Source organism: Oncorhynchus gorbuscha, linkage group LG26 (assembly GCF_021184085.1).
Source record: "Oncorhynchus gorbuscha isolate QuinsamMale2020 ecotype Even-year linkage group LG26, OgorEven_v1.0, whole genome shotgun sequence".
NCBI classification, from domain to species: domain Eukaryota; kingdom Metazoa; phylum Chordata; class Actinopteri; order Salmoniformes; family Salmonidae; genus Oncorhynchus; species Oncorhynchus gorbuscha.
The window spans coordinates 10,940,947-10,954,416 of NC_060198.1; the positions used below are offsets into that span (position 1 = coordinate 10,940,947).

The 13,470-nt window shown below is 41.9% G+C and overlaps 1 protein-coding gene and 1 pseudogene across 3 annotated transcripts in view; one reads left to right on the top strand and one right to left on the bottom strand.

Moving 5' to 3' along the window:
• LOC124016177 lies at window positions 1-12,476 on the bottom strand. 2 transcript variants are annotated; one of them, XM_046331715.1, is made up of 6 exons: window positions 11,554-11,607; window positions 10,189-11,336; window positions 3,520-4,120; window positions 3,268-3,381; window positions 1,895-3,123; window positions 1-1,710 (listed from the first exon to the last, which is right to left on the bottom strand). In XM_046331715.1, the coding sequence occupies exons 3-6, from the start codon at window positions 4,113-4,115 to the stop codon at window positions 1,625-1,627; spliced, it is 2,025 nt and encodes a 674-aa protein (XP_046187671.1). In that variant the 5' UTR covers window positions 4,116-4,120; window positions 10,189-11,336; window positions 11,554-11,607; the 3' UTR covers window positions 1-1,624. The 2 variants fall into 2 exon arrangements, with proteins under 2 accessions (XP_046187671.1, XP_046187670.1); XM_046331714.1 differs by lacking the exons at window positions 10,189-11,336; window positions 11,554-11,607 and adding an exon at window positions 11,876-12,476.
• The window catches only part of LOC124016174, a 22,167-nt pseudogene continuing 15,139 nt past the window's right edge, over window positions 6,443-13,470 (top strand). The window contains exons 1-7 of the transcript XR_006835314.1: window positions 6,443-6,612; window positions 9,149-9,244; window positions 9,884-10,019; window positions 10,254-10,408; window positions 11,578-11,670; window positions 13,002-13,090; window positions 13,339-13,383. The product of XR_006835314.1 is annotated as a myomesin-2-like (transcript). The remainder of the gene's footprint in view (window positions 6,613-9,148; window positions 9,245-9,883; window positions 10,020-10,253; window positions 10,409-11,577; window positions 11,671-13,001; window positions 13,091-13,338; window positions 13,384-13,470) is intronic.

The window sequence follows — 13,470 nt, forward strand, 5'->3', positions numbered from 1 at the left end:
TATGTTTATTGTATATTGAGATATTGGTCTTTTTAACAACTCATTTAAAGTTATGAATAAGTTATGTTCTGGAAAAATGGTAGAACAAAAATATAACATTGGCTTTTAGGATGGGATAATATTGTATTAAATCTGAACTTACTAAATGTTATTGCCATTTCTGTCACTACTGTTATAACATTTTGATTGGTTCATTGGCAAACAATCGGCATAAATTACATTCTCAGATAGAATCATTATTTGTTGTCTTGTCATACAATTCTAAATGGGAGGAAGTGTTAATACTGTACTGTAATGTAGTGGCATTTATTTTTAGACCAGCTCTGTAATTACACCTGTAACATACGTACATACTGGACCGTTTATTAGGTACATCACCCTGTTCATGAAAATGTTTCGCTCCTACACACAGTGAGTCACGTGGCCGTGGCTTGCTATATGAAGCAGACAGACAGGCATCGAGGCATTCAGTTACTGTTTGATTGAACGTTGGAATAGACAAAATAACTGACCTAAGCGACTTTGAGCGTGGTATGATCGTCGGTGCCAGGCGCGCCAGATCCAGTATCTCAGAATTGGCCGCCCTCCTGGGCCTTTGTGCGTACAACAGTGTCTAGGATTGACTGAGAATGATGCGACAAACAAAAAACATCCAGTCAGCTGCAGTCCTGTGTGCAAAAACAGCTTGTTGAATAGAGAGGTCGAAGGAGAATGGCAAGAATCGTGCAAGCTAACAGGCAGGCCACAAACAGGCAAATAACCGCGCAGTGGTGTGAAGATCGGCATCTTGGGACGCACAATGATGGGTGTACCTAATAAACTGTCCGTTGAGTGTAGATCATAATGTTGGCCAAAAGCACTTAGATCTTTTTGGTGTAATTTTATTTGCCTATGTGGTTAATTTATTTCTGCACAAGTTAATCTGCCAAATCATAGTAGGTGTATTCCAGCTATTTTAGCATTTTCAAATGAGAAAGTTGTGAATCAGAATAGTTGTAGGGCTATAGTAGGGTATCACTGTTTCTGAAAATGTCATCTCTGGAGTTCTGTAATTGAACTATGTATGGATACTTAAACATGGCTAAAGTAGAAAATAATGCACTTTTATCTGCACATATCTTAAGTGAAGTGAGTAACAATCAATAACAGCAAGACATGTCACACAAGTAGAATACACTAGAGGGCAGTACATGCCTAAACAATTCAGACGTTGATTAACCATGCTGAAATAACTATGCAGGCCTATTAGATTTTCTCAACAATATAATGTGGATTAAACTCTTTTGAAACTAAATCAATTGTTACACTACATCAATGTACAGTGAAAAGTTCTAGAATCTGACGTAGAACAGCTATGTTCAGTTGGTACAACTAGTACCAATTAGATCTGACTATTCCACAACATGAACACCGCCCAGATAAAGGGGTAGTTTGAATTAAAATTGTAATAATCTTAAATACATTTAATTTAAAAAATATGTTCTCAAGTCCAAGTAGCTTTAAAACCATGCACAGTAATCATGTCAAATCTACATGTTATGCAATTAAGTCGTACAGGAAGTGATGCACAGGAAACGATGCAGTCCAAACGGCAGGTGTGTTGACTTCTTGATATTCTCCATTACTACTTAGAAATGTTCTCAGCCCATACATATGCTAACAGCAACAGCAACAACATCATGCCCGAATGCCACATCCAGTTGCAAAAACCTAGAGACAGGGATTTTTAATGGAAAAGCAATTAATTAAACAATGGCAATGCCAGCTTGGTGAAATTCAAAAACTTAGTAGAGCTTGAGTATTTTTGCTAATACTTGCACATAATATCATTCAACATCTGCTGTGTACAGCATGTGACATGTTTTAGGGCAAATCAATTTAACTACTTTTGTACCTTTTTCTATCTCCTCCATAGGCTGCCCCAGAAGTCTTGTCTCCTCCATAGGCTGCCCCATGAGTCTCGTCTCCTCCATAGGCTGCCCCATGAGTCTCGTCTCCTCCATAGGCAGCCATGGGAGTCTCGTCTTCTTCATAGACTGCCCCAGGAGTCTCATCTCCTCCATAGGCTGCCCCAGGAGTCTCGTCTCCTCCATAGGCGGCACCAGAGTTTCTATATCAACCTCAGGCTGCCCAAGAGTTTCCATCTCCTTCGCAGGCTGCTCCATGAGTCCCATCTCCACAAGCGGCTCTAGACTTTCTAACTCCTTCACGAGGTAAAATGGCTTCTTCAGGATTCGCTGACTCTTACTGAACCTCCAGATGCCTCGGCACAGTGAGTCATGGATCCTCTGACATGAGTCAATCTCTGTGCGCCACAGTGCTGCTCTGGCTCGGATGAGCTGGGATCTCTTGCTCTTGCTGCCTTTGGCCAGGCTGACACTGTCTTTACAGATAGTGATGATGTCCAGGCCAATGAATAGGGCATTTGAGGCCACAGCGCATTGCCTTAATGTCCTAGAGAGGGCGAGTGGAGTGCCTTGTGCCAACATCCCAATGTCAGGTAAATCTGCAGCAAATGTTTTGCCCTCTTGGAGTCCCACCTTGCCTGCACCCATAACCATGCCTTTTCCCATTAAGGCCTCTATTGCAGAGGTATTTTTTACTATGGCATTGATCTTCTTTCCTAAACTCGCACCACCTTTGCCTATATTCTTCCCAACCACTAATGCCACCACCTTCGGCTCCAAAGGGCAAATGTTGCTGGCCACCTTCTCCAGACTACCATGGAGTCTTTGCATGTCCTCCAAGAAACATTGAAAGATTGTATTGGCTTTCTTGTTTTGGTAGCTTTTAAATGCCACCTTTGTTACACCGGTGGTTAGACTGTTGACCCCACTGGTCACACCCATTCCAATCCCTGCGATGGTGAGTCCCAGTGACAGCCCAGCAGTAACAGGGGCAAGACAAAGGCCTGCGATGGTTAGAGCCCCTCCTGTCGCCCCCACTGCACTGCCTAACACACTGGAGATATAACCCCCTTTCTTCATCTTATTTAGTTTGCCAGCTCTCCTTTCCAGCTCTTTTAGACAGTCCAGCATTCTGGAGTGGCGCTGACTGAACAGACCAATGAAGTGCAGGGCAGACTCCTGGAACAGGAACGTCAGTCTGAAGTGCTGGTCCATCCTAGCAGGAGAAACATATTCCACTTTTTCATCAGAGACATTGAGACATGTAGCTGGAATCGATGAACGATCAGAAATGTGGGCCCTCAGTGTTAGTAAGCTAGTATTTGCAAATGTAACATAAAACAAAACTGTAAAGGTTTACCTGATATCACTCAAATGGCGCAAATGGTTAAACATGGTCTGCATGGACTTTTCATTCACTTCAGTGCTGGTGTCAATCATCAAGTTGTCATTCTTCTCTCGGCAAAATGTTTTTCTAATATTGATAATAAAAAGTTATTTAGAAAGCACTTTTCAGCTACAGCAGAAGTTGCTGTAATGTTACATAGAAAATATAAATAAATATGTCTGAAACCAGTATTGTGTTAAATTATTTAAACTGGTTTCCACTTACGTTTTTCCCAATCGTATTCTCTCACACAGCTGCTCAGAGATGTGTATGTAATTTTCCAAGTACACATGCAGCACCTCCACATTGAGGAGGCATGGGGAAAAGAAGGCTGAAGCGTCCCTCTTAAAGTGGATGAGGAGAGGACAGGTCATTCTAGCGGAGGTGATGACAGCTCGGACACTTGCTGGTTCCCTCCCCTGAGGCAGAGGACACAACCGGTTTTCATCAGCAAATACAAACAGAGAGGTGACCACCAGCCTCTCCACAGCATCCATGAAGCAGTCCAGCTCCTCCAGCCCATTGAGAGTGTCCTTCAGTACAGCTTCCAGCTCCTTCTCCAGCTTCTTAAGCCTACGGTTTGCAGTCACCTGGGTCAGATAGTCTTTCGTGAACTCTCCTAATGCCTTGGTCTTGTCTTCTGCATTCAAGACTCGGCCGAATTTAAGATCGATTCTGTCTGCCATTTCCTTGATGTTTTTCATCTTGGATTGTTCCTCCTTTCTCTGCAGGATCCACCTTGGATGCCTGTCACAGAATTCCTTCACTGTGTGGACATAGCTGAGGGTGTCTGAGATGTATTGGCCCAATAACTCTCTCATTTCCTCTGAGAAATAAGAAGATGCAGTTTAGGAAGGCTAAAGGCTTTCTGTCTCAAAGTACTTTACAGGGTCTCTATTGAAGATAAGTACAGTAAAATGACTTTACTAATCACCTATTACACAGATCTGTTCCCAGAAGATCAATGATCAATACCCAGAAAGATGTATAAAACAAATATATACCTTAATGCACTGAATCCTGCAGATGGAGTTCAGTCAACTTAGGCTACCCATTTCAAATTTAACAAAATAACTTTTGCTAAAAGTTTAAAGGTAAATGAGTCTGAGATGTGCTCCACCTTCATTCCTTTTTATATGCCTCAAAACAATGTTTCTTACTACCAAGACTTTGTGATCCTCAGCCATTTGGATTTTGCTCCCCGCTAAGGGCTAAGGCACGGTAGCTCGGGTCAAATGTCAGCTGATAGGGCTGCTGTTGAGAGCAGGGGGCGAGCTGCTCAGATTCTCATAGCTTCCACACGCAATAGTAATTGTGTTATCATTGTTATTATGTAAATACAAATATTTCTAGCAGTGTAAGGTAAAGCTAGAATACATTTTTGGACTTATAAATTAATGATATATACCCATTGATTCTTCAAGAATACAACTTATATACTGATTATACTAAACACTAAGAACACCTGCTCTGTCCATGACATAGCCTGACCAGGTGAATCCAGGTGAAAGCTATGATCTCTTATTGATGTCACTTGTTAAATCCACTTCAATCAGTGTAGATGAAGGGCAGGAGACAGAATAAAGAATGATTTTTTAAGCCTTGAGACAATTGAGATATGGATTGTGTTTGTGTGCCATTTAGAGGGGGAATGGGCAAGACAAAAAAATGTAAGTGCCTTTGAACTGGGTATGGTAATAGGTGCCAGGCTGATTGTTTTTTCACGCTTGACAGCTTCCCATGTGTATCCAGAATGGTCCACCACCCAAAGGACATCCAGCCAACTTAACACAACTGTGGGAAGCATTGGAGTCAACTCAGCACTAGGAAGGTGTTCCTAATGTTTGGTATACTCAGTGTAAATGCCTTATGAGCTTTGATTAACTGTTGTACCCCATCAGAACCCCAAATATTAGCTTGGTAAATGCCAATGTTTGTAAACAGCGTGAATGTAAACAATCACTGTACAGCCTCAAAACATGGTTATAACTATTATTTTGATATCATGGATGGTCAGGCCTTGCATCCATAGCTCTATGAATTTGAGTGGTTGCATTTCTCCAGGCCCAACTATCAGCTTTTGCCAAAACAGGCAAGGCAACCGCTTTGTTATTGTTACAATGAAGGATTTTAGCTTCAGAGTCTCATATGCAGGTCTCAGCTCAGGTGTCAAATTGTGACATTGTATATTATAATACGTAGCTTTTTAAGGAACATTCTGATCTACAGTTTATTGTATGGCGGTTGATTTACATCATGATCTGGTTAATTGTTCAATGTGCTGCATACCCAGATAAGAATATTTCATAATTTACTAATAAAGCACTTTCAAAGGAGATTTGCCTTGACAATGCTTTTTAGTCCAGGAGTAGGCTTGTCCCATTATTCACTGCACCTGCACTCTAACATCCATCAAAAAGTTGTCAACAACTGGGTTTATAAAGCACTCGTGAAAATCGCACCATATTGGAAATGACTGTAGATTTTGCAGCTTGAAAGTTTATCTGCTAAATCATATCAGGTGTAATTCCAGCTATTTAATTTTAGTATTTTCAAAATAGAAAGATGTCGATTAAAATAGTTGTAGGGCTACAGTAGTCCACTTACTGTAAACGGTGAGGGTATCACTGTTTCTGAACTTAATCTCTGGTTAAAAATAGCTGCTGGCAAGTGTTTGGACCTGGGTGGGAGGCAATCTTGAGAACCCTAAAAAGGTCTCATAAACTTAACAGTGTTAATATCACACAGGAAATAAATCACGTCAAATTCAACTACTGTTGCAGAAAATGATAGTTAATTGTGTCAGTTTGTAGAGAGAAAATCATTATTAGGAAATTGGTCAAACTAATTGAAGTGGGAGTGAGCAAATCACCTTCAAGAGAGCTCTCCATTCGACCTATACATTCGGTTGTCATCTTCTCGAAAACAAAAAATAGGCTAAAACACATACTTATATGTCTATTACATTATTGACGAAATAAAAAATCACGAATCTTTTGCAAGGAAAACACAGTTTATCCAATAAATAACCTGTTGAAAAATCCTACAATAATATCGACGAAAAGGACGCAAATATTTGTGTTAATTATTTGACCATTTCAACAGCCACCTGCCCTCGTCAACTTTGACTGAAAGTGTTGAATGGGTCAGAAAATGTCTGTAAATGCTATATATAGTCATAAGTGCATCCATACATGGGGTGGTCGGGGAAAGCCATTCCTTGAGTGAGAGGGTAATATTTTTGTTACCATCAGCAAGTGCCTCCCAAGCGGCATCAGGCTCGTCTGCTACCGCTTTGCGCTGTTTTAATCTCAAGGGGTGAGTCGCGTTTCTATCTGTTATTTTATCATAATTACGCTGAGCGGGTTGTTATAAATCCAACATTTTTATTTCAGGAGAACCTTTCCAGTACATTAACGTTGATAATGGCCATATATGGGGTCATACATGTAGGCTAAGTGAAAGAGTGACAGATTTAAATGTCTGGAGTTGTTTTGGGGATTGATCATTAGTCTCCGGTGAGGGATAAGGGGTTGTGTTGAAATTTATCTGAAGGCAGTTATACTTTCACTGCACTAATGGCATGCCTTTGAATGAAGAGGTCGCTGAACCTATTTTCTTGGGTGCATCAGCTTGGCAACCTAACGAATGATTGTATACCTAAGACATGTCCTGGAAAGTTGGATAGTGTACTGTATTGGGAGAGTACATAAACAGTTTAGTATTGCATTTATTTAGAGGCAGTTGAATAATGAATGTATTGATTGATCAGGATGTTGATGACTTGTCTTATTTATGTTAGGCCAATTTATTTTCTAATGAGTATTGGCCTACATTCAGCCAAATGTGCAGGCTACTAATTTTCTTCTGTGGCTTTTGACTATATTTCTCCAGTGCATTAGCCTTCAAACTTCTTTCAGCTATTCATAGATGAGCTGTGCAGGGTGAAACATTTGAGGGGCTGACCCCTGTTTATATGGTGGTATGTGGAGGCAACATTCATGGCCCCTCATAAACCATAAAGTTATGCCCGAACATGTCATTTGTGTGATAAATATCATAGAATTAGTACGCAAGGGAGATAACGTGAAAGATATATTCTCTGGCAAAGTATTTGGAGTTTATTGGAGAAATAATAACCATTGCGTATCAGTCCTTCGACAGCCATTTTGTGAGGCCTTCAAAGACAGAGAGAGCCTGTGTGCCTATAAGTGCAGGCGCTGCAGTTAGGCTATGTTGTCAATAATTATGTGAAAGTTGATGATAATAGGGGATATTCATGTACTAAGGCTTTGCAGATTCTCATCAACTGTAGAAGGTTGACAACTATAGTTGACAAAAGCAGCGTGAAAAGCGCTCAATGGGAAGTCATTATTGTGTCTGATCATGCTAAATACATTGATGTTAATGTTGAAAACATCATTAACACAGCAAACCACCTCCAATGTTCAGTTGCATGTGAAGTAAAGGTAAACAATTCCATTTCCCTCCTCCCTCTCCTTACCTGGTATTGTGACCAGGTCTCTTTTGAAGTGTTCCAGCCATGGCTACCAAGGTCATGCATTTTAATCAGAAGAAGCACGTGAGCCACGTCAGCCATCACAGCTCTCACACTACTAAGCATGTTGTCAAGGAGCACTCTTCAAGGTAGGGGATTAGTGTTATTGCTCACCTGCAGCACTATAGAAAGCAGTTTTTTGGCAATACAGCAGCTGGAGCACAATAGCGTGGATGCACATGGTGCTGGTGTAGAGGGAAGTGGAGTGGACAAGAGATGGTCTCCAACTTCAAATGTACACCACCCCATGCCGATGCTATGCGGCTTGCAGCGATGGATTCTGCCTTGTTTTAGGGTCGTAGGGTCATATCAGGCCACTAGATGTTGCTTTAGCGCTCCTCAGACCACCCCAACCCTTTGGTGGTTACGCCATCGGCTGTGCTTCAAACTGCAATTCCAAGGTTATAGGAGTCTGTGGTGAGCTGAAGTGGTGGCGTTCAAATGGAACTGTACCCAATGAAGCCTCAAACTCCGAATTTGTCACGCTGCAAGCAGAAGCCAAAGTGTTGGGACCTATTGACCAGGTCCTAGCAGGCCGTGACGTTGATGTTGTTATGCAACCCATGTCTAGTGCGCGTGCCACTGCTTCACTGTGCCTGAAACATATGCTGAACCCTGTTCTAGACCCCAACCCATCAAGAAAAAAACTATCCAGTTACTGGACTCTTTTATTGGTTATATTTGCTAAGAAATTAAAAGGGCAATTCTGTAACTTTTCAACCTCCTATTCATCATTTCCAGCACCAAACCAGTGTCCATATATGTGAAAACAGCACGTTTCTATGATCTGTGGTTAAAAAGATAAGAAGAAAAGTACAAAAAACAATGTTTCTCTGTGACATCACAGGGTAGGCCATGGTGATTTTCTAGCCCAAGGGATGGTTATTTTCTTGCTCCTCACATCACCACGAATCTCATAGTGTTTGAAAATCCATGTTTTTAAAAATTTTCACTTTTGTGATGTCATCGGGAAGACGTTTTTGACTTTCTATTTTTTTAGAAATGCTCAATTTTCACATATGTTGACACTGGTATTGTGCTGGAGATTGAAAATGAGGTTGAAAAGTGAACTTTTGTCCAATACCAATGATCTCACTACCTAAGTGAAAACCACTAAATTAATTGCTTTTATTAGCTTTTATGTCCCTTTTTGGTTTTTCATATGAAGTATATTCTACAATTGTTTTTACATTTTAAAATCACAGTACCACCAAAACAGTGCTGGCACTAAGTGTTTCAAAAAAATCTTCCTATCTACCTGTTCTAATGACTCTAACGACTGCTCTCTCTCCACAGGAAATTAAGCTCTAAGTCCGTGAACCAGGTGCAGCACACCCACGCCACAGAGGCTATGGCTGAACCAGCCTATACAGTGCCGGCGTTCAGCCAGAGGTGGGTCCAATAGAACAGTGTCTCACAGCTACATTGGCCCAGTACAGAAACAACCCCTAGCTCTTACCCCTTGACACTTGTGTAGATCTGAAAGGATTGGATAGGTGTAAGCAATTTGGCAAAATCTCCACCCAACTATGATGGAACTACTACCATACATATTCAATTCTTTCAGGTTTACATGAAGTGCCTAGGGGAAGGGGCTAGGGGTTGTTTCTGGACAGGGTCCATATGTCATGCTGTTTTAGGTGTAAGGGAATATTTACCACAGTCAGAGCTGACTGCAGGCAAAGACTAGCAGGAGCTACAATGGTGACTGAAAAACACAGAAAATATGTCAAATTGTGTCCTGGTACATGTGTTGTGTTTCATTATACAGCAGGGATCGTCAAAATACATTCAGCTGCGGGACGATTTTTATATCCAACAATGAACACAAAAAACAATGGGGGAAAAAGCGAGCCCCCAGTTGTGGAACCCTGTTATACAGGATGAGTTGGTTAGATGTTAATAACCTATCTGACCTATCACTGGACAATACGCTGAAGTGTTCGTCTGTTGTTGTCGTTTTTTATTAAACACTGTATATTGTACCGATATATAAATTATTATCTTTCCTGCTATGGAATATGTATGTAGGAGCACCGATGAGATAGAGGAGTACCAGCGAGTGTCTAGTCATGTTGGGAAAGGACTCGCTTCAATTCAGAAGGAGCTCCACAGGATGCGAGTGGCCACAAAGACCCAAGTGGAGAAAATTGAGATTAAGAGAGAGGTAATACACTGGATTGTGGAAGGATCATGTTATATGCAGTGCTGCTGACACAGGATCAGATATCATTGATGAAACCTTGTGATTTGCAAATATCACAGTTAAACAGTTATGTAATATTTGATAGCTTTTTGCCTATAGTTTCTATTATCCTGTTTCTACCTATACTAACCTTAGCACTGCTGGATGAAAGGTTGCCCCTCATTTGCTAATGCAACCTTTACTGTCTCTCCTCAGGTGCAGGAGATGATGCACAAGAAGGGGACGTCGAGTACGCAGACGGACAAGGCCCCTGACTTCCTGGTGGCTCTGAGGCCCCACGCCGCGTGGGAGAAGACTCCTGTCAAGCTGTTCTGCACCGTGGACGGTCACCCCAGGCCTATTGTCAAATGGTTAGGAGCGCTCGCCTCTTATTGAACCACTGTTGTACTTCATTATGTATCCGTTTCCATATGGTGTCTGCATCTGGTAACCACTATGATTAGCCATGTAGTCTTTGAGATGTGACATGTTTAACCAACAACTTAGCAACTGCTTCATTTATAGATAGACAGTTTAGAGACATTTGCATACGATGGATTTGAATGCACTTTTAATGAGCATTTACCTGCAGTTGTGGTTGTAAACTGGTTATAATGACGTCATTTCAACCAGATTTGTCCTCTGGGACAGTACTTGGCTGGCCTTCATTATGGTGTCTATTGGAGCTTTTTAGTGAGGTTTCCTCACTCTATGGGTCTCATTAGCCCTATGTTAATGATCACATTAGCACCAATTACACCGTCTCTACTTTAACAGCCAGCACCTTGGTCTTGTCTAATGCTATAAATGTCTCTGCACATTTCACTGTTTATTGGAGGAACTTCACAGATATTTAGGCTATATTTTGTTTATGTTTCCTGTCAACGGCCTCGCGAATGGTACAGTGGTCTAAGGCACTGCATCGCAGTGCTAGCTGTTCCACTGGAGATTCCGAGTTCGAGTCCAGGCTCTGTCACAGCCGGCCGCAACCGGGAAGACCCATGGGGCGGCGCACAATTGTCCTAGCGTCATCCAGGTTAGGGGAGGGTTTGGCCGCCAGGGATGTCCTCGTCCCATCGCGCACTAGTGACTCCTTATGGTGGGCCGTGCGCAGTGCACCGTGACACAGTCGCCAGGTGTACTGTGTTTCCTCCGACACATTGGTGCGGCTGGCTTCCGGGTTAAGTGGGCATTGTGTCGAGAAGCAGTGCGGTTGGGTTGTGCTGCGGAGGACACGCGGCTCTCGAACTTCCTCTCCCGAGTCCGTACGGGAGTTGCAGCGATGAGACAGGGCTGTAGCTACCAATTGGATACCACGAAATTGGGGAGAAAAAAAAGGTTTCCTGTCAACACAGTCTCATTAGAAATTTTCAAAATAGTGACGTTTAACCATTGAAGTAATGTCAAATATGCTAACATATTAATTATGTCAAAATTATGCAATATTAGTTATATGTCACATAACAGATCTATTAAAAACACTTCTGTACTAAAAATTCAATCAGAACCCACTTACTAATTTGATGCCTTGTATTTTCAGGTATAAGGGAGGAAAACCTGTTGACCCACTGAGTGCCCCAGGAAAGTACAAGATTGAGAGCAAGTATGGAGTACACAGTCTGATTATTAGCAGGTACTGTACCTCTCTCTAATTCACTGTCTCTTTTCATGTTAATTGGTTTAATTTGACCAAGGTCAAGTTCGGGTTAATTTCAACTTGATTAAGGACATGAACCGAAATTCAATTCACATAATGTAGTATTTGAAATCATTATTACATACATTAAATTGTGTTTCATTTCTTGAACTTATTGACTTCAAATGAAATTGTCACTTGCCTTGTTCTACTCTATGAACAGGTGTTGTTTTTCCACTTGTTGTCAGGCGGTACCCATTGTCCCCCTTTGGTTGTTCCCTGTTGCCAGTGGAAGTGAATGGGGGAGGGGGTTGTTGCATTTCCTATTTAGTCTAAAGCCTCTAAAGACAGCCTGCATGCAGCTGGCCCGCCCGGCCCTCGTCTTCACGACGCCTCAGCTGTTCATACCGAAGTGCTGACCTCCGTGTCATTCGATCTGTTCATTCCTCCTCCCCCCTCGCTCTCGCTCTCTTGCTCTCTCCCTCTCTCGCTCTCTCTCTCTCGCTCTCTCGCTCTCTGCACTGAATCTCTCCTACGTCGTCATTACGTTACTAGGTCAAAAAGGACACTGCCGTTTAAGGTAGCCCCTCCACCCCAACACGCTCTCTTTCATACCCTTTTCTTTTCCTCACTTAATAAATTAGTTGTCTTTGATAATATTTGAAGCGAAAGAGCGTAACGGTGGGAATAAAATGGCCGGAGATCCATATCACCCCAGCTGGGAAAATGGAAAAGGAATCGTCTTTAAAATAGTACTTCCAGGGGGGACGGTCACATTTCTCCTCTTCTATTCTCAACCTCGGTTTCTCATTTACATTTACATTACATTTAAGTCATTTAGCAGACGCTCTTATCCAGTGCGACTTACAAATTGGTGCATTCACCTTATGACATCCACCTTATGACATTCTCCTTGGGAATGTCTGTCCTCACGATGTGCCGCCTTCTTATTAACGCCTTCTGCTGCTTCAGAACGTCGCCTTCCGTTCGACTGCTCTCTCAAGCCATGAGATCACCTTCTAAAATGCAATGTCTCCTTCTTCTCACTCATGTCGTCAAACATTTGACTGGGATTAAAAGTCGTCCTTTAAAAGGCATGAAAGTGAAGGGGAGGATGTTATGAACTAAATGCATTTCTTGTATGTTACACAGTCCTGAAGTAATTTAACATAACCCCCCCTATGACATTAACAGTCTTTAACCAATCAGAATTCAGGATTAGACCGACCTGTTGTAGAAACAGTGATAATGAACAGCACAATACACATGTACCGTTTATTTGAGCCAATGAAATCATAATATACTAATATCTAATTTCCTTCACTTAGGTGCGTGGTGAGTGATACTGCAGAGTACAGCGCCGTGGCAACGAACTCCCATGGATCAACTACCAGCAAGGCCTTTGTCACTATCAATAGTGAGGTTTTTTCTCTCTCTCTCTCTCTCTCTCTCTCTCTCTCTCTCTCTCTCTCTCTCTCTCTCTCTCTCTCTCTCTCTCTGTGTCTTTGAAGTATTTGCACTGGACTTGAGCTGCTATTAAAAGTTCCCTCAAATGTCACTCTCCAACACAACAAACACCCATAGTATATTAATCTGAATGAAGGTTTTCATTTAAAAAAAAAAGTTCCTTCTTCCCTTTCTAAAAAATATTTGTATTCCTCATAGGACCAGCAGGAGGAGCCTATGGGTCCTGTCAGCTTTCTGGTCAAGGTGAGAGGAAAGAGTGGATTGAGAAGGAGGGTGGAGAACCAGCCCAGTGCTGCTGGAGTGGGGCCCAGACATGGCAGGCTTTGCTTG